The sequence below is a fragment of the Ambystoma mexicanum genome, chromosome 2p (genome assembly GCF_040938575.1).
Source record: "Ambystoma mexicanum isolate Mex_15411 chromosome 2p, UKY_AmexF1_1, whole genome shotgun sequence".
NCBI lineage: Eukaryota > Metazoa > Chordata > Amphibia > Caudata > Ambystomatidae > Ambystoma > Ambystoma mexicanum.
Genome location: NC_090923.1, coordinates 1,284,506,782 through 1,284,527,176, shown reverse-complemented (window position 1 = coordinate 1,284,527,176; position 20,395 = coordinate 1,284,506,782). Strand labels below are relative to the sequence as shown.

The 20,395-nt window shown below is 45.3% G+C and overlaps 1 protein-coding gene across 3 annotated transcripts in view; it reads right to left on the bottom strand.

Moving 5' to 3' along the window:
- The window catches only part of RRN3 (RRN3 homolog, RNA polymerase I transcription factor), a 1,004,740-nt gene that overhangs the window by 832,179 nt on the left and 152,166 nt on the right, over positions 1-20,395 (bottom strand). For all 3 annotated transcript variants that reach the window (XM_069645599.1, XM_069645600.1, XM_069645598.1), the window contains exons 3-5: positions 10,213-10,269; positions 5,778-5,867; positions 5,561-5,690 (exon numbers count right to left, since the gene is read on the bottom strand). In XM_069645599.1, the coding sequence (XP_069501700.1) occupies positions 5,561-5,690; positions 5,778-5,867; positions 10,213-10,269 (277 nt within the window). The remainder of the gene's footprint in view (positions 1-5,560; positions 5,691-5,777; positions 5,868-10,212; positions 10,270-20,395) is intronic.

Below are 20,395 nucleotides of genomic sequence, written 5' to 3'. Positions count from 1 at the left end.
GATGTAAAACGTTTATTTATTTTTTAACCTTCTCTGAACTTGCATAATGTCACAATTCAATTTGAGAACTACTAACAGCTTTGTATAATATTTGTTTACTTAAACCAGTTTGGCCTGTTGGCCCTTAATATGTGCACCCACATGTCCCCCTTGTTTTATTTTTGCCTCCTGGTTTGCCCCCACCAATATGGATTTCTAGAGACACGTTGTGTTATGTTAAACCATTTATAAAGCGCAAACTCTCACCCTAAGGGGCATCATGGCGCTAAGGCAACACCATACTGAGACAGACAAAGAAAGCTGAAGACCAAAATTAGAAATGAGGCTGCAAAAAAGCCAAGTTTTCATAGCTCGGCTAAAGCTGAGATGATCCTCCGTAAGACGAAGAGGCGTGGGCAGAGAGTTCCACAACCGTGCAGCTGCAACAGTAAAGGAGCGCCCCCCCACACGGTCGTGTCTAACACGTTGAACCAAAATACAAGCTGTATTTGCCCAACTCAAGGAGCGAGCCGGCACGTACCAGCGGAATTTCTCCTGCAGGAACGCAGGGCGAATACCATAAAAATACACGGTGCACAATGCACAAGGCCTTAAACTTAATGCAGCTAGCCACTGGGAGCCAATGCAGCAATTTCAGTATACCTGAAACAAAGATGGACCAAGAGGCGCCCATGGCAAGCCGTGCCGCAGAGTTCTGGAAAAACTGTAGGCGTCGCAGCCGATAGGCCAGCTGGTCAAGGTATAAAAGAATTGCAATAATCCTGTGAGCCAGCAACCAGAGACGAGACCACCAATGGGCGAAGTCCGATGGGAAGAAAGAGGAGGACTTTATGAAGAGTGTGAAGCTTAAAGTAAACCCTTTGACACATAGAGCTTATTTGTGGGAGCATGGAGAGGGAGGCTGAGAACTTCACCCCCAGATTTTTAACTACTGCGACCGATTGTGGCACAGGGCCCAGATCGGGTGGCCAGAAATTGGCCGACCAGAAAGGAGTCTCAGGTGGAGTCCCAATGACCAAGACCTCAGTCTTTTTGCAATTGAGCGGGAGCCAGTTGGCAACCATCAAGACCAAGATAGCCAAAAGGCAACGTCGGCAGTGTTACTTTGTTGATGGCTGTGCCAAATCAAGGCACATCAGAATCTGGGTGTCGTCAGCATAAGAATAACACTGAAACCCAAAGCAGTGTATCAAGGAGATCAAAGGCAGAATACAAATATTAAAGAGAAGGGGAGAAATAGCAGATCCCCTCGGGACTCCACAAGTCAGAGGACAAGGGGCAGAGATAAATGGGGAAAGAAAGAGCGACTGGGAACGATCAGCAAGGAAGGAAGAGAACCATTTCAGAACCTGGCCAGAGATCCCCACTGTGGCTAGTCGCTGGATCAAGATGGAAAAGTCAACAGTGTCAAAAGCCGCAGAGAGACCCAAGGGATTCAGTGCCCTGGCTTGGTCTGAAACCGCGACTCAAAAAGCATCTAAACAGTGAAAGCCCTCGAAAAAGGAGCACAGAAGAGGGGTAACCAAAGATTCAACCAGCTTCATAAGAAAAGAAAGGAGTGAAATAGGACAGAAATTAGAAAGAAGAAAAGGGTCCAGATTAGTTTTTTTTTTAAAGCTGAATCACCAAGGCGTGTTTAAGAGAAGTAGTTATATGGGCATGCACAAGAGAAATGTTCACTGCTCACGACACTAAGGCAGCAATAAAGGGAATAATCTCTTTCAAAGTTCCAAGAGGAATAGGCTCCGCCGGGGAAATGGACTTCAAACTGCAGGTGGCCAAGAGTCGGAAATCTTCTGACGGATTGCACCAATTTTGTCTTGAAAGAAGTTAGACAATGAAGTGCAAAGTTGCATAGAAGGAATTACTATATTTGCTGAGGGCAGGGCAGAAAGAGCCAACACCACTCAAACAGCTCCCGGGAGGAGTTAACAATAGCTTCAATACGACCAGAGAAGTAAACCTGCTTAGCTTTGAAGATGGCGAGTTGATTAACTGACGTGGCTTTGCGAAAAGCCAAACGAGCTAGTAGGCTGTTAGGCAAGATTGTATGTAGTAACCCTGTGGGAGACTACACCAACCTTGTCCTCTTGACAATAGGTCTGTACTACACAACCTTTGGTATAGGTCTTTACTACACAAGTTGGTAGAGTGACTGAGCAGCCAGACTTATCTCAAGAGGGGTCAATGTGAGCTGTAGAGATGCAACATAGAGATTCACAGTAACAGGTATTCAAATAACACTTATTTCTTGATTAAATAATTATTTATTAATTTAACAGTCAGTTTTAAAATAAACCTTCTTTAGAAGGGGCAATATGCAACAATAAAATACACTTCAAAAATACATTCCTTCAGTTCAGTTAAGTAAGTAGATACCCTTTAGGGGCTGGCACACAGACATTTCCTACACCCTGCGGTGACTTCAATTGCTAGGACACTGGACATTGATATATCACTTTTTACACTTAAATGCAATACTGGAGCTATGGCAAAAGGAAAACGTTAGGGAAGGAAACAATGGTTAACATGTTTCACCAAACCAGTAATATTTTACAATCGCCCAACGAAATATAGATTAACCCTTTCCCAGCTATACAAGTAACTTATGTATGACTTTTTGAGGGAAAGATAAACACAAAGTCAGAGGGTAAGAAGAGTCTGCAGGGAGCCAGGACAGACAATGTCAATTGAGCAAAGTCTAGGGGAGCTGTGGCACTTCTTGAAGATAGGGCAAATGTCTTGCACAATGTTAAAGAGAGTTTCTGTAGTAAAAGAAATCACTGTTGGGCCACAAGCTGGGAGGCTTGTTGTCACGCCGCCTGTCCTGGGGTCTCCTTACCCGCTATGGCGCTCCCCGTCCTGGAGGTTGTATCCCCGCTTTCGGCTTCGGGGCTGTTCTGGGTCTCGGGCGCTTCCGGGTCTCCTGTGCGCACTGCTTTGCGCATGCGCGGGCGTCCGCTCTCCGCGCATGCGCGGTGCGCAGGATGCTCGATTCGGGGAGATCTGCGGCTCAAGCCTCGTTGTGTGTTATCCAATGCCTGGGAGGCGGCACGGCTTGCGTTGCAAGCCTTCCAGGTGCTGGTGGGCCTATTTAAGGAGCCCTGATCCTTTTCCAAACCGCGTCTCAACGCGGTTTGTACGGATCGTGTCTTCGCTGCCCTTGTGTTGCCTTCCCGTTTTCCTGTTGCCTTCCTCCTGCCCTTGTTCTGCCTGGGGCACCCCTGCCTCCTTTCCTGTTCTGCCTCGCTCCCTCCATCCTGCTTCCATTCTGATTCTGAGTTCCCGCTGGCCCTCCTTGGTTCTGGTCCCTGTCATTCCTTTTCTGCCTGTCCGGCTCAGTCCTTCCCGATTCCATCTGGTTCAGAGTCCCCTCTGCTCCTTCTGGTTCTCGTGCTCTCCTCGCTTACCAGCCTGCTCCTCTTGCTGCCTAGTCTTCGCTCCTGGAGGTACTGTTCTGGTCTTCTGATCTTCATCAACATCCGTCGGGATCACACTGCCTCCTGTGGACCTTGAACCTTCTACCCAGAGGCTCCCCCTGTCAGTGCTTGCACTGTCCTGACGCCACGCAAATTAGGGGTGAGCCAACCCGTGGCGTTGGGAGCCGGTTCACCTCCAATCCAGTTCCATTCGGGCTGGTGTTGGGCTGGTTCCCCGAGCCATCAGTCACGTCTCCTCGGATCATCTGACAGCCTGCCCTCATCACCAAGGAACCCAACCGGACGAACAGGTACGCAGCGTTCTCGTGACGCTATTTACAACACTTGTGAAGAGCAAAGCTGCAAGCAACTCTGCAAAGGACAGCAAATGCAAGTCTCCAGTGAGAGCGAGCAAGCAAGCTACACACAACAAGAGATAAGTAACCCTAGTTACACAGTACCTTGAGACTGAAGAAAAGGATCCAGCTGGCTTTTGGTCCTGTTGTAGTCCTGCAGATCCTGTTGTTCCTGGGCCTCAGTGGTGGGGACAAGAGGGAGGACGTCTGGGGACTCCTGCACTACGGTTTGAAGGTCGATTGCAGCAATGGAATTACTCCAGATCAGGTGCACTTTGCGGTTTCAGCTACCGGCAAATAGCACCACTGTAGTCCTTTTAACACCTTATGGGCTCCCCTTGCTTCTGGGGTGCAGCACTCTGTTGAGGTGGCTCAGGCTTGGGCTGTCCTGCTTCGAGGGAGTCCGGAGGATCTTCCTGGAGCTCGAGTCCGGCTTAAAAACGATGCACTCCATGCTGGTGTTCCTGTCCCCTGGCACTCGGTTCCAGCAGCAGCAAAGAAGTACAGGGAGAGGGGTTCCAGTCAAGTTGGTCTTGGGGGTCAGTTGGTCCCACCAACCCAAGGGGAGAAGTCATCCTTTCCGGGCTTCTCTAGTCGATTAGACATTCAGAGCTTCAGCACTGGCAAACCAATGGTCTAGGAGGGTGCAGCAAGCTTCTCTTCCAGTTTCTTCTGCGGTTCCGTCGCCCAGTGGTCGACTCTGCCTTACTTACAAAAGACCTCGCCTTTTATGCAATTCTCTTCCATTCATTTGCAGCCTAGCTGTCACTCACACAGCAGGGTGGCTGTCCTCCAAGGCCAGCCAGCCAGCCAATCATCTTTTGGTGCATTCCTGTAACCAAGGAGACTAAGCACAGGGAGTTTCGGGAACCTCCCTTGCTTGCTGCCCTGCCAGACACATTGGAGCCAGAGGCGGGCTTCCCCAATGAATCCCGCCAAAGACAAAACAAAGGGGCCAAACCTGGTTTGGCACGCAGAGTAAATCTCAAGAAGGACCTTACAAACAAGAAATGGCAAAAAAAGAAGACCAGGGCTATTTTGACAAAATAAGCACCTATGGGTGCAGTACTGCAGCTGCGAATACAGCCTGCGGTAAAAATGCACATTGGTAGGAAAAATGAACCACTGCCACCATCCATTAATTGTAGTAAGTGTAACATAAAATGTTACATAAGAAAGTAGACAAAAGGGGATACTAAGTATCCCCCCCCAGCACTCCACATAAGATGGTGTGTGCTGAGTCTTCAAAGAGAAAAAGGTAAGTAAAGTCAATTTCACTTTACTACTCTTGGAAACAGTAGTTTATACAAGAGAAGGTATTTAAACCTTTAGAGAAATCCAAAGGACGTCTCTGTGACTGTAATGAAGGTGCCGTTTGTCACAATACAAAAAGATGATGCCTATGGAGTTTGTCAGACTCCAAAGCCAAAAGAAACGCAGTGTTCAAATTAAAGAAAAATACATGAGAGAGTGAGAAAAATTAAAAGTCCTAAATCCAGCAAAAGAGCTGGGGGGTCTATAAAGTAGAAGGGAATGAACACAGAAATTAGAATACTCCCTAACATGGGCAATAACATAGCTGCCATTTACGTTCAGCACACACAACACCACTATTTAACACCTCAGTTTTCATTTTTGGAGCTTTGACTATTCGGGGCTCAATAAACACATATTGCTCCTTAAACACCTTCAAAATTCATAAGCACATTTCTTTTGTTACAACTACCACAACATCAAAATGCACTTAAAAAGTCAGCCATCATAGAATCATGAAAAAAGTCTTACAAGGGACAAAATGCGAGACAATCATGGTTAGACAGGCTCGGAGGAAGACTGTCTGTGCAGACACCAGATTCCCCAGGAAAGCCAGATATTCTTCCAGAACTTCTTTGCTTCTTCTGAGCCATGGCAACTTCTGCAATATGTTAAAGATCTTGTTTTATTTCTTATGCCCCCAGCTAAAGTAACAGTCCAAAAAGCAAACTAAGAAACAAAGGCTTACCAATATAATACTGATCAACTGTTCAAAGTCTTTTGTCAAAAGCATCACTGAACTGCGGAATTCTTGCAGCCAATTCAAAATCTGTGCATCCTGTGTGACAAATAATAAAAGACACAATTATTTAGCATCAGTTTTCTAAGACTGATGTAGATTTGTGCATCTTTCAACAATTGCTTGCAACATCAGCTGCAACCAGGAATCAAACTCCTAAAGAAAGATTCCATATCCATATTTAATTAAGCACAGTGGCGGCTGGTGAATTTTTTAACTGGAGGGGTGTAAATATTTGTCCCAGATATGCCAGAGCGACTGAGCTTAAGAGTGGTCCGGAGGGGGTCAGGGGGATCTCCCCCCGAGAATTTTCTTTAGATAGTGGGTGTAAATTAGGCATTTTAGAGCACACCTTTTCGAAAAAGTGGTTAAAAAGCCAAACAGGTTGCAATTGGATTTTGTAGGGCAACTCATGATAAAATTCCCATAGATGCATGTCACCAACAGTGCACAGGAGCATTTCTCCAACACATTTTCACGATGCCTTTTCCCACAATATGTGCCAGTATAAAACACACTGGCTGTGCCCATACATGTCCATGCTGACTGCACCATTATACCCTATTATTCCCATATAAGAACATACTCATGTTTGCTTTGTGCATAATGCCAGTAATGATACTGTAAGAAAACATGTCCATGTTTGTTCTGCCAATATATGGCATTATCCCCAGGTAAGAACACATTCCAGTTGGCTTTACCATTAAAAATGCATTTGTATTTGTATTTATTTTATTTGTATTACGCGCCTGGCCCAAGGGCATCTGGGGCCATTTCTTAAGGAGGGGTAACATGAGAGGTACATAGTAAGACAGTGAATTTTACAATGATGTAAGTATGCAACAATGTACAGCAGAGGACAGCCGATGTGCACTTATATACAGATAGGCAGTATGTCATGGCTTGGGAGACAGACATATTAGAGAAGGCACAGTTAATTACATAAGGTGGTGTGTTCGCACACGGTGGACAAGAGAAGACAATGGGGTGAATGGTTATGTAAAAGATGAAGTGAGGTCCTGCTCGATGAGCCAGGATTTCGCTTTGTTCTTAAATGCCAAATAAGATGGTTCAGCTCTCAATGTGGAGGGTAGTGTGTTCCAGAGCTTAGCAGCAAGGACTGGGAAGCTTGAACCCCTGGCTTTCTGGAGCTTGAATCTGGGTATTGCCAGTGAGCGGATCTTATTGGTCTGTTAGGAATGTGGGTCGTGAAGCGGTTAGCAAGATAGATGGGTGCCTGGTTGGTTGTAGATTTGTGAGTGAGTGCTAGAGTTTTGAGTGATATTCTAGAGGTGATAAGGAGACAGTGTAAACTGTGTCGTGTGTCAGAGATGTGTGATTTCCTGGGAATGTTGAGGGCAGCCCTTCTGGCATTATTTTGGGTGACTTGGAGCTTGTTGATGTTTTTTTGGCAAGTGCCTAGATATAAGGCATTGCAGTAATCAATGTTCGCCATAACAAGGGTTCTGGCGAGGGTGATGCAGTTAGGTGTGGTTAGAAACGGTCTGCATGCTATTATGAGCTTACAGGTGTAAACTGATGCAGATGCTACAGCATTTGTTTTTCTTGTGAGTGACAAGGTGGAGTCAAGATAAATACCAAGCGTTTTTGTATCCTTGGAGACGTTAATGATATTGCCATCAATGATAAAGGATTTGAAGGTGGAGTCCAATTTACTGAGTCTAGTGTGTGATCCAAGGATAAGTAACTCAGTTTTCTCGTCATTTAAGCACAATCCATGATGTGCCATCCAGGCCTGGATGACAGAATAAACATTGTTAAGTGCTTTGGAATCAGTAGCATGGTTGCCAGTGATGGGGACGAGTTATCTGGGTATCATCCGCATAGTTGGTGTAGGTAACACCCAGATAGTCAAGAATATCAAAAAGGGGCTTTGTAAATACACTGTAAAGTGTTGGAGAGACAAGAAGAGCCTTGTGGGACTCCACATGGGACTGGAGATGGTTCAGCAGACGCTGTCGGTGAGAAAACACGCATGGTTCTGTTAGATAAAAATGATCTAATCCAAGAAGTGGCTTCATCTGAGAAGTGGGCAGCAGTTTTAAGGTGATGGCACACAACTTGGTGGTTGACCAAGTCAAAAGCTGCCGACAGGTCAAGCAACAGAACAAGGCCAATCTGCCTTTGTCTTTTAGGTCCCCGATTTGTATTTTTAAATCAATAAGGGCAGTTTCTGTTCTGTGTCTAGGACGGAAGCCCGATTGCCAGAGGCCAAGAAGTTTATTAGATTCAAGGTAAGCCTGGATTTGTAGGTAGGCAGCCCTGTCCAATATTTTTAAGAGGAAGGGTACCACAGTAATAGGTCTGTAATTGACCGGGTTACTAGGATTAAGGGTAGGTTTTTTCATTAAGGGGATGACTCGGGCATCCTTAAGCTTTTCTGGTACAATCCCAGATTTAAAGGAGGCATTTATGAAAGTAGTAATAAAGGGGGCACGTTTGTGTGCCACGCCTTTAATGATAGGTGCTGGGCAAGAGTCACCTTGACAGTTGGAAGGTTTAAGCTTTTTAATAATCTGCTCAACTTACCTTATGGAAATTGGTGCGAAAGTGAATGGGTTGGCAGGATGTGTTGCAGTTGTGGTGTAAAATGCTAAATTAAGTGCAGGCTCTAGGGTGATACTACCTTTTTTTAAATTAATTTTTGTTTGTAGAGATGCAACTTTATCCAGGAGAGCTTTCTGGATGTTAGTGCACCAGGAGGAATGTGTAATACACTGGTCTAGTGGGGCAATAGGTGATTCAGGTTCTCTAAGGATCTTAAAGAGCTCTTTAGTATTATATTCGGCCAGAAGAATGCGATTATTGTAAGCATCTTTTTTAGCAAGGAATATAGCTTCTTTGTACATAGATGAGGCATTGATCAGGCATGCCAAAGTATGAAAACATGTCCAAACTGGCTGTACTAAAATGCCAGTTGAGCTACATAATAAACACTTGTGCTTGTTTTACCAAAGATGCCTAATACTAAAGGTCATGCCACAGTAAGAATAATACCACTGATACCATATATCAGATGCCCATTAATCAGTGGCATTCCTTCCCTCATTGCCCTCCAGCGCTGCACATGCACAGAAAAACAATTGTGAGGCGCTGGAGGGTTTAGGGGTCAGGCTTGACATTGCATGTGAGGCGCTAGGAATCCCAGCGGCCTGGACTGGCATTCTTTACTGGGCATACCCAGTAAAACATGCCATGCCTGCCCCCTGGGCCCCAGTGCCTCATGCACACAATGAATGTGATTGTGGGTATGCGAGGCACTCAGGGGCACTGGGATAAGGCATGTTTCTTATACTGGACACCTAACATAGATGCCCAGTAAAACAAATGGCACACCTGTGCCCTGGGTCCCGAGCTCCTCACACACAATCAATGTGGGTATGTCTGTATGCCAGCCACTGGGAGTCCAGGGGGCAGGGACGGAACTTTTTACTCACCTCACCTGTCTCCTGGGCCCCACAGCACCAAACACACACAAAGAGCCCACCTGGATTCAAATCGGGATGGGCCAATAGCTTTGAAAGTTCTTCATGGATTGTTACAGGCTTCTAGGCACACCCAACTTTCTCCTGATCTAAGGTAATTAATATCAAAGGTAAACTCACCCAGACAGGAATTTTCCTTTCTGCACTTCTTGGGGTGAAGGGCACACTAACATGTGGTTAGGGAAAGCTTGGCTGGACACCTTTACAATACTAGTAGGTCAGGGGCTCACTTGCAACAGTGACTGGTAGGAGGCACCCTTTCTGAAGAACACCTTCCAAGACGCATAAAAGTCTCCTTTTTCAGTCAAAGGTCTCTATCTTTCCTTTAGAACTGTTTCCATCCTTTCATGGTAAAATTAGTGTCAATGTCCACTTGCTGCAGCTGAGGGACAGAGTTTGATGTTACGTTATTGGGATTTATACTGTGCATCGCTGATATATGTATGGTCTGGTGAACCTGAAAGATGTGGTGTGTGAGGTCAGTGTGCAGTGAGGGGAAAACAAATGATAGTTTTCTGTTGTGTTGATACATGCAGGCCAGAAGCACCCTGAGTTCTGAGTGCAAGTCTTCTTCTGGACATCTTGTGTTGCGAGCATAGAGGCATTTGTTTCCAGAGGGGAACCTTGTGTTTCTGCGGTGCTGGGATTCACTGGCAAGGACTGTCAAATGGAAGCGGACTGTAGAATTGTAGTGTTCTGCCATCAGATGTCCCGTTGGGAATCTTATTCAATTGATGTGTGCAAGTCGCTTAGTTGGTATGAGTATATTGTGTTTGAGCATAGGGGTTGAGAAGATCAGTGTAGATATGTTAGCGGATAGCCTTGTTGGTAACTTGGAGACGATGAAACAGACTACAAAAAAAGTATCTTTTATTTACCTTTATATCTGGATCTGATAGCTGGTGCTTCATAAGTTCAAAGTCCGTTGTATCACCCTTCAATAGACAAAAAGCATGGTTGTTAACGATATTTAAAAGCTATTGTGAAAGTCTACTAGTGAAAGCTACGTTTTGAACCTACAGAAAAAAAAACTGATGCTAGAATCAGGCATCGCTACAGACTCATTAGAGAACACCTTCATGATCAAGCACATATCTTCATTGCAATTGTAGGCTACAAGTGAGACCCTCAACGGAACCACTTCCAGCCCACAAGTAAGCAATCTGAGAATTTAGGAAGGCTCTTTTTCAGAAAACCAAACATTTATGCTGTGTGAAGACACACTGAACTGTGCATTGCAATGAAACGCACTTTCAGAAAGGCTCCCATTTAAAACAAAAGCATTAATATTCTGCTTAATCATTATCAACAACATGTTTATTTGGAACTGAAAAGCCCATAAACCATAAATAAAAATGTAAAATGACAAAACTAGATGAAAACACCATGATATTTAATATATACCATTAGGATAGGATATGATATGGCATTGATAACGCACCTATACACAAGTGTTTCAGGGCGCGACATCCTAAGTAAGTCAGCAAAGGATCTCTAGGAACATTCTAAAAACCATGACTGTTCATATATCATGATGGCCTGAAATTAGAATATAGGAACCTTGGAAAATGAATTCGGTTTTACTCGAGTGAAGGATATTAAGGTGTACAGTTTATAAAGTATAAAAACATGGAGTAAATTTAACAATCGCCTTCTAGCACTAGACTGACCTCTGAAGTTCCCTGTAACGAGCTGCTATTTCCTTTGTGGATATTTCCTCCAGCACGAACTCGAAATACTACTATGAACGGTAAAACAACAAGGGCATGTGTAGTAGATATAAAAGCATTTATAGCTTGGTGCGATGGCCCTTCTATATAAAAATGTGCTCCAACCAATTTTTTGATTCTAGATCTTTGCTATTTTAAACTTTAATTTGGCAAACTAAAGTTTGAAAACTTAATCTTGAAAATTAACATGTAATAAAGATACTTGTTTTATATAGTGCAACATTTTAAGTTGGAAAATAATTACTTTTGGTAAATTGCATTTGTTTATGGTGTGACCGGGTCCGGCGGGAGGGGAGAGTGGAACCCTTCTGAGTCTGGGGCAGGAGGCTCATTAAAACAAAAGTCAGTACCAACCCAGCCCCAGATAAGTGAAGTGGAGCTGGGGCGTTTCTGTGTCTCCCAATACTATTGCTGGTCACGGTTCTCTCATTTCATTTTCAGAACCGCAACTTTCAAAATCCAGCTGGGTGCAGCCAAGACCACCTGGACTGGATCTGAACAAAGTGGGAAGCAGCAACATGAGCACCTAGATGGGCCATGAGCCTTAGCCACCATGACAGCAGCCAGCACCTAAAAAAAACCACAGGTCCCACCCTTACTTCAGAAAAACTACTTTCCAGCCACACAGCACAAGAGCAAACCATCAAAGACTGTTGTAAAAGCCATGCTGGATAAGAGCCCCCACACTTATCCAGCCCGGTTTTTACAAGTCTGATGGTTTTCTCTGGTGCAGTGTAGGTTCTCAGGAGTGTTTTTTAAAGCCTCTCACCTGGTGTTAGGCACAATTGTATGTAGTAACCCCATGGGGGACCACACCAGCCTTGTCCTCTTGGCAATAATTAACCCAACATTTGGTATAGGCCTGTACTACACAAGTTGATAGAGTGACTGAGCAGCCAGGCTCATCTCAAGAGGGGTCGATGTGAGCTGTAGGATTGTAACATGAAGTTTCACAGTGACAGGTATTCAAATAACACTTCTACTCAAGGTTTCTTGATTAACATAATTATTAATGTAACAGTTTTAAAATAAGCCTTCTTTAGAAGGAAGCAATATGAATATACTTCAAGAATACACTCCTTCAGTTCAGTTAATTAAGTAGATACCATTTTGGGCTGTCCCATAGACACTTCCTACACGCTCAGGTGACATCAATTGCCAGGACATTGTGGACATTAATATATCATTTTTCACACTTAAAAGGTAATACTGAAGTTGTGGCTAAAAGGACAAGGTTAGGGAAGGAAACAATGGTTAACATGTTTCTCAAACAGGTAAGCACTTTAGAATCCCCCAATGCAATCCAGGTTAACCCTTTTCCAGCTATACAAGTAAGGTATGTACAACTTTTTTGAGGGATAGTTAAACACAGAGTCAGAGGGTAAGAAGAGTCTTCAGGGAGCCAGGACAGCCAATGACAATTGAGCAAAGTCTAGGGGAGCTGAGGCACTTCTTGAAGATGGTGAAAAGTCTTGCACGATGTTAAAGAGAGTTTTGTTGTAAAAGAAATCACTGTTGGGCCACAAGCTGGGAGGCTTGTGAAGGAGCAAAGATGCAAGCAACTCTGCAAAAGGCAGCCAGTGCAAGTCTCAACTGAGAGCAAGCAAGCTACACAGACAAGAGGTGAGTACCCCTTAGTTCACAGTACCTTTGGTCTGAAGAAATGGTTCCAGCTGGCTTCTGTTCCTGTTGTAGAGCCTGCAGATCCTGTTGTTCCTGGACCTCAGTCATGGGGACAAGAGGGAGGATGTCTGTGGACTCCTGCACTACGGTTTGAAGGTCGGCGGCAGCAATTTGCACACTTCAGATCAGCAGCACTTTGCGGTTTCAGCTTCTCGCAAATAGCACCACCACGGTTCTCTGACACCTTGTGGACTTTCCTTGCTTCTGGGGTCCAGCACTCTGTTGAGGTGGCTCAGGCTTGGTTAGTCCTGCTTCGAGGGAGTCTGGAAGATCTTCCTGGAGCTCGGGTCCTGCTTAAAAACGATGCACTCTTTTGGTATTCCTGTCCCCTGGAACTCGGTTCCTGCAGCAGCAATGGAAGTACATCCAGCAGCGAGAAGGGTCCCAGTTGAGTTCGTCTTGAGGTCGATTGGTCACACCAACCCAAGGGGAGAAGTCGTCCTTTCCGGGCTGCTCTAGTCGATGTCGAAATTGGAGCTTCAGCACTGCAACAGGGCTTCACCGGGCAATTCAACGGTCCATAGTGGTCGACTCTGCCTTCCTTGCAAAAGACGTTGCCTTTCTTGCAATTCTCTCCCATTCATTCGCAGTTTAGCTGTCACTCACACAGCAGGGTGGTTGTCCAGCCGGCCAATCACCTTTGGGTGCATTCCTGTAAACAAGGAGACTAAGCACAGGGAATTTCGGGAACCGCCCTTGCTTTCTGCCCTGCCAGACATGCTGGAGCCAGAGACAGGCTTCACCAGTGAATCCTGCCAAAGACAAAACTAACAAAGGGGCCAAACCTAGTTTGGCGCGCAGAGTAAATCTCAAGAAGGACCTTTCCCACAAGAAATGGCAAAAAAAGAAGACTGCTGCCATTTTTACAAAATGGGCACCAATGGGTGCAATACTGCAGCTGAAAACGCAGTCCGTGGTAAAAGCACACAATGGCAGGAAAAAGTAAACCACTGCCACCAGCCATTAATTGTAGAAAGACTAACATAAAAATGTTACATGAAGAGATAGACAAAGGGGATATTAAGTAGCCCCTCCAGCAGCAGCCTTTTGTAAGATAGTGAGTGCTGGGTCTATAAAGTTACAGATGTAAGTAAAGTCGATTTCACTTTACTGATCTTGGAAACAGTAGTTATCCAAGAGAAGGTAGTTAAACCTTTTGCAGAAATCCAAAGAACTTCTGTGTGACACTGCACTGAGGGTGCTGTGTGTCACAATGTAAAACGATGATGCCTATGGAGTTTGTCAAACTCCAAAACCAAAAGAATCACAGAGTTCAAATCAAAGGGAAATACATGAGAGAGTGGGAAAAAGGTCTCACTCTCTCCAGGATGAAAATGAAAAGTCCTAAAGTCCAGCAAAAGTGTTGGGGGTCTCTAAGGTAGAAGGGAATTAGCAAATCTCTGTCTGAGAATTCTCCCTAACATGGGTCATGGGGAAAAGAAAGGCACCAATAGGTGCAGAGTGTCAGGTGAGTGCTGCAGCCATTGGGAAGGGTAGTGAGGCACATTACCAGCAGCCTTACACTATGAAAGCAGGCAGCAGGAGAGGCAGAGTGTAGGTTGTTCAGGCGGTATCACAGGAGGAGTTGAAGGGGGTGTGGGGGGGTCGAGAGTTCTGGCAGAGGACAGACAGCAGAGCAGAGTGTTGGACAGTTGGTGGCAGAGCTAAGTAAAAGTGAGGTCTATATGAGAGAGAGTGATACCAGTTGCATGCAGTATAGTATCGTTTAGGAAGTGGGGAGAGGGGTGTATAGAATGTGAGGGAGTGAGATAGAGCTAGTGTGGGAGATGGGAATGGGGGAGTGGGGTGGTAGTAGTAGTGTGAAAGGGACTGAGCCAGCAGTTCGGAGGTCGGCGGCAGCTACAGGCTCTTTTCAATTCAGCAGCGCTTTGCAGTTTTAGCTACCGGCAAATAACACCACTGCAGATCTTGGACACTGGATGGGCTTCCTTCACTCCTTGGGTCCAGCACTCTGGTGAGGTGACTCGAGCTTGGGTCGTCCTGCTTCGGGAGGGTCCTCAGGATCTTCCTGGAGCTTCGGTCTGACTTAAAGACTTTGCACTCGATTGTGGATTTCCCGACCCCTGACATTAGGTTCTAGCAGCAGCAAAGAAGTACAGCCAGTTGGGGAAGGTCTTTCAGCAAAGTTAGCAGGGACGTCATTTGGGGGTCGCAAGGCGACCTCTGGATCCGTGGCCGCGACCTCTGTGGTCTAGCTTGCGACCTCTGTATTTCCTTTTTTAAAGTACATTTTTTTTTTTTTAGGAAGGTCCAACTCCTCCCGCGAATCAGCGGAGGATGGGGAGCTTCACTGCTGGCTGGAAATGGCGCTGGCAGACCCAGACCCCTGTTGCCAAATTCCATTAGCAGGGTGCAGGCAATAATTGGCTGCTTCCGCCCCAGCATGGAGAGCATTTTTGTAGCTGTTTATCTCAGCCAGCATTCTGCTCCAGCCACTCAGTCTGCTGGCGAGATAGCTTTGCAGTCTCAGGTACCGAGACAAAGATCTGCTGCTTAACCAAAAAGGGTCTTTGACAAAACAATGGAACATAATATTGTGTGCGCTGAGTGCCTATTTTTGAAAAGAGAATGCCAATACAAGTAAGGCCTTCTTGATAGTTAAAGGAAAGCGTAAAGTTCTTTTTTAATATAAGCCTATGAAGTAAGGTACTAATGCTTGTGTTAAACCCATTAGAAATTCTTAATTTTTTACACTAGAGCAGTGTTAAAATCATTTCTTTGAAAACAACAGCAATTGGCATTATAAGATTTAATGAAAAACACGGCGAAGGCAGGCTGCCCTTTCTTCATCATTGAAAGGAAGAATGAAGAAAAGGCCTATTCTCCCGCGCATGGTGTTTTTCTACAGGTGTCGGCCTGGCGGCTGGCACCACTTAAGTAAACATCCCTGCCCTTCCGTGACCCTGCAACAATTAAAACTCCTGAGAGGTCTGTGCACGGCTCATTAAACTCCTCATACAGCAAGTTAGATATTTACAAAAGGGTTATTTAATCAAGCAGGGACACACTTGCAATGAATTTCCTTTGCATTATGTGTGCACATAACATCCAGGCAGAGCGAGGACACATGTCATGCTGCATCAGGGTCTCCCGTGAAAATCGTCAGTGAGCCTACACGACCTCCACCTATGCAGCACTGCAACAGTGCATAGCTTCCAGCATGGAGCACAGTCCTCCCCCTTGCCACAATGCTAAACTGCTCTCACAGACACCCTGCATAGAAGACCTGCACCACTTACTGCAGTTACAGTATCAGAGCAGCCAGGTGTGTGCCTTTGCCGCCCTCTCACATCATCTGTTCAGGGTTACGGTTACCCATAGCCTTGTAACTGCTGCCAGCCCAGTGCCCATCTGGCTGACTTTGAGCAAACGGGTCAAAAAGCCACAGCGCCTTAGTGGCCCTCCCCTGCCTGGAGCTATTCTTCCCCAGGAAAAGTATTTCAATGTTAGGGCTTTTAAAGGAGGTTGAATTACAAGCACCATGTGGACCATATGCTGTCAGGTGATGAGAGTAATAGTGTTTCTTGCCACTCACTGCCAGCATTAAAAAATAAAAGAATCCTTGCTTCAACACCTCAGTGGGTTAAGCACCTGCAGCAGAGATCATTGTCTGATCTGCGATCACAGGTAAGGTTTGGAAGACTGGATAACTGGGTACTCATTTTATCTACTTCACAACAGTGCATGGATGCCAACATCTATTCCATGCGGGAGACACTTCTGCAATTCGGTTTTTAGCTTTGTATTCTGGGAGTTGTAGTCTTGGATTGCCCCATTATAAACCCAGGACTAAGCATCCCAGAATGTAAAGTTAAAATCAGGACTTGACTAGTGTCCCCAGAACTGATACTTTTGCATGTTTAACGGGCGAAAATGAGTTTTGTGTAAAAACGTGAGCCAATGTGTTTAGTAAATAAGAAAGAGAGACAAGTAAATAGAAAAACAACAGATAAGAGGGTGCTATGCGAACAAGGTAAAATATGCCTGCCCTGCTGAGCGAAGTAGACTGCGTGAGCAGGGCAGAGAGTACTACATGTCTTTATGTGCACAGGTCGCGAGGGCAGGGCAGCACTTTGGAAAGTGATTGTTCCCTAATATACACCAATCGCAGAATTTCTCAATTCTACATTTTTTACGATGGGTAGGTTACATTAAATAAGCATGAGTTCTACAAGTTAGTGCCTGTTTGAAGTTGATGTATTTGAATTTGTGTTACATGATGATGGTCACACTCACTCAAGAGTTAAATTGCTTTTTGTGGTGCAGCCAGCAGCAGGTGCCACTCCTTTTCATTTGTATGTGGGGGCATGATTTATTTGCATGTTTCAATTATAAAAGGCAAGCAAACTGAGCAACTGAGCCGAACTGCATACAGCCCTAGTCTACTTTTAACTTGTGCATCACGGCAATCTAGGGAGTAGTGTGCCCCCCCCCCCCTGTGGGGGCGGTGTTGCCTATCCGAGTGAATTTACCTGTGCTGTGCAATTTATTGTGGGTGTTTGGTAGCTTGCATTGGCCTTGCCCCAGCCGCGCATATACTCTCCATCTGAGGGGACACTTGCAGTAGGGCGGACCATGCAGTGCATACATTCTTCATGTTTTTAGTAAGCCTACGGGCTATAGGTTACGCATATGTTATTCATGGGAGAGAAGTTTGCACTGGCTGTGGATATATTCTAGACAAAATTGCACTGCCCTGCCTGTGCTGACTGGCACTCTGGCTGCAATTAAAAAGAAGGGAAGTGGGATGGGGGGACAGATGGGGTGTGGGGCGCGGGGTACGATTGTCTAGTGGGTCAGGGGTGACCAGGATCACACACGTTGGCTCAAATTGATGGATTTCAACAGTCATACTGTCTTATGGAGTTGAACTACAAAAAACACAAATTGCATAATAAAGCCACATGACATGTACATCCTTATAGCAATATGTTAAGGCAAAAGAATATAATTGTGGCTTTAATTTTCACCTCCTGAATGGTAAACTATTATGTGCCAGAATACAAGAGAATGCCAAACTGAAAAATCTAGTTAACTCCACTCTACTTTCAGTGATTTAAGACCGGCAATACAAGAAGTTGTGTAATAAACAAAGCTAGACATGCAGATTCTTTGTCACAAACTTACTTATTCTTGTATTAAATCTGTGTCATATTATATTGATATTGTGACCATATTTTTCTAAAGTGTACTGAGGGATATTGCCTTAGGATGCCACTTCCGGCAATTGCACTCGGGGGGCGGGGTCAAATGACATCACTTCCTGTGATGTCACTCAGGGTGTGGGGTCAAATTGCATCACTTCCGCGACCCCTGGCATTTTGGTGAAATGACGTCCCTGAAAGTTAGTCTTGGGGTTAGTTGGTCCCACTAACCCAAGCGAAGAAGTCGTCCTTTCCAGAGCTCCTGTCAATTAGTGAAAGGGGCTTCAGCACAGCAGCAGGGCTTCACTGGGCAGTTCAACAGTACAGGAGGATGCAGAAAGCTTCTCTTCACGATTCCTTCGTCGGATGTTTCTTCCAGTGGTCGACTGTCTTCAGTCCAAGAAGCCTCGCCTTTTATGGATGTTTCTCCCATTCATGCACAGCCTAGCTGTTACTCGCACAGCAGGGTGGCTGTCCTATAAGGACAGCCAGTCAGCCAATCTGGACTGCCCTGAAGATTATGGACTTGGAGTTTCGGGAACCTCCCTTGCTTCCTGCCCTGCCAGACACACTGGAGCCAGAGGCCGGTTTCGGTACTGAAGCCCGCCAAATGCAAAATGACTAAAAAGGTTAAACCTGGTTTGGCGCGCAGAGTAAAACCCAAGAAAGACCTCACAAACAAGAAATGGTGAACAAAGAAGACCGGGCCATTTTGACACAATGTTCACCCATCGGTGCTATATGGCAGCTGAGGATTCATCATGCGGTAGAAAAGCACAATGGAAGGAAAATTAGACCACTGCCACCAGCCATTAATTGTTGTGAGGGGAACATAATCTTTTTTACATGAGTGGGTAGGAAAAAGGGTCTACTAGGTAACCCCCCAGCACTCCACATAAGATGAGGTGTGCTGGACCTAAATAGGAAAAAGGTAAGTAAAGTCAATTTCACTTTACTATTCTTGGGAACAGTAGCTCACCCAAGAAAAGGTATTTAAACCTTATGAGAAATCTAAAGGATTTCGCTGCGACACTGCACTGAAGGTGCTGTGTGTCACCATATGAAAGGTAGATGCCTATGGAGTTTGGCAGACTCAAAAAACAAAAGAAACACATAATCCAAATCAGATCAAAATACACGGGAGAGTGAGAATAAAGGTCTCACTCAGTCCAGGAGAAACATTTAAAGTACTAAAGTCCAGCAAAAGGGCTTGGGGTCTCTAAGGTTAATGGAATTAGCACAGAACTGAGAATTCTCCCTAACAAGTGGAGAGGGGTACATGGTGGGAAAGAGGGTAGTAACATGTGGTCTAGTAATGCCTCTGTGTGTGTGACCCAGATAGGGGGTGGGACTGTCTGGTTCCATTCCACATCCGTGGTGCCAGAGTCTATGTGTGAGACATGAGTGAAACCCACAGTTGTCCCTGATTGGACAACCACTAGCTGTTCGAATGGTACAGATCTTTACCATTGGTGTGCTTAGACTTGCCTGAATTTTGGATATGATTCCTGCAGCCATTTCTTCAGAACAGCGTTGGAGCCAAGAATCCCTCAGAGACGAAAATTCCGATTGAAGTTCTGAAGAAGACTCCTGAAGAGGCTGGATATCCCTTCCTGCGTCTGACCCGGTGACGTCCTGTTGCACTACCTGATCTCTGAAGACCCTGAGCGGTGCTTCAGCCCATGGACTAGTGGGACCAACTAGTGTTAATGTCTTCAAGGTTCCAGTCGTGCTAAGCCTTCGGAAATGTCCCTTGACCTCCCAGTGGACTCACCAGCTCTGTCATGCGCTACATCCCCAGAAGCGTTGCCGTTCCGCGGTTGCACGTGGAACTTTTTTAGTCATCAGTTTGTGGTACAAGCCGCCTTCCCTCCAAATGTCTGTGTCAGTTGAAGAAGAGAAACTTCTTCAACTGTGACTGGAAGGAAGCCTGCCCTACTCGGTGTATTATGGCTGTCGCTGGAACTCGCGTTCACCACACTATGAAGTGTCCTGAAGAGGCTTGCATCAGTGTATCTTGCATTTCTTCATCATAAAGGGTTGGCACTTTGCATCTGGACTGGAGCAAAGAATCCTCGGAAATGCAGCTCCTGGGCACGTCCCACTGGATCCAACAGTGGGAAATCCAACCTCCAGCAACACCCAGTTGACAAATCAATTAACCTGGGAAAATCTGATTCAGAGTAGTAAGTAAATGCAAAGCATGTGTCCCCCCCATCCTCCATAGGTTAGCATAGGGAATATGTTCCTTTGTTTCCTAAACCTTACATCCCATTGCATTTTGGTTGTCGAACCCGAGTAGTATTTTTTGAAAGATAAGAACACAATTACCTTAGTAAGCTTGCTGAATGTATTCTGTGAACAATCACCAACACAGTAAATTCTAACTTAACTGCAAAGACTCATTCTGGGGAGAAGCATTGTGGCTTGTGACTTTTTGGGCACAATGCCCCATTCTTTTTAGGGATTGGACTGCTTAAGCT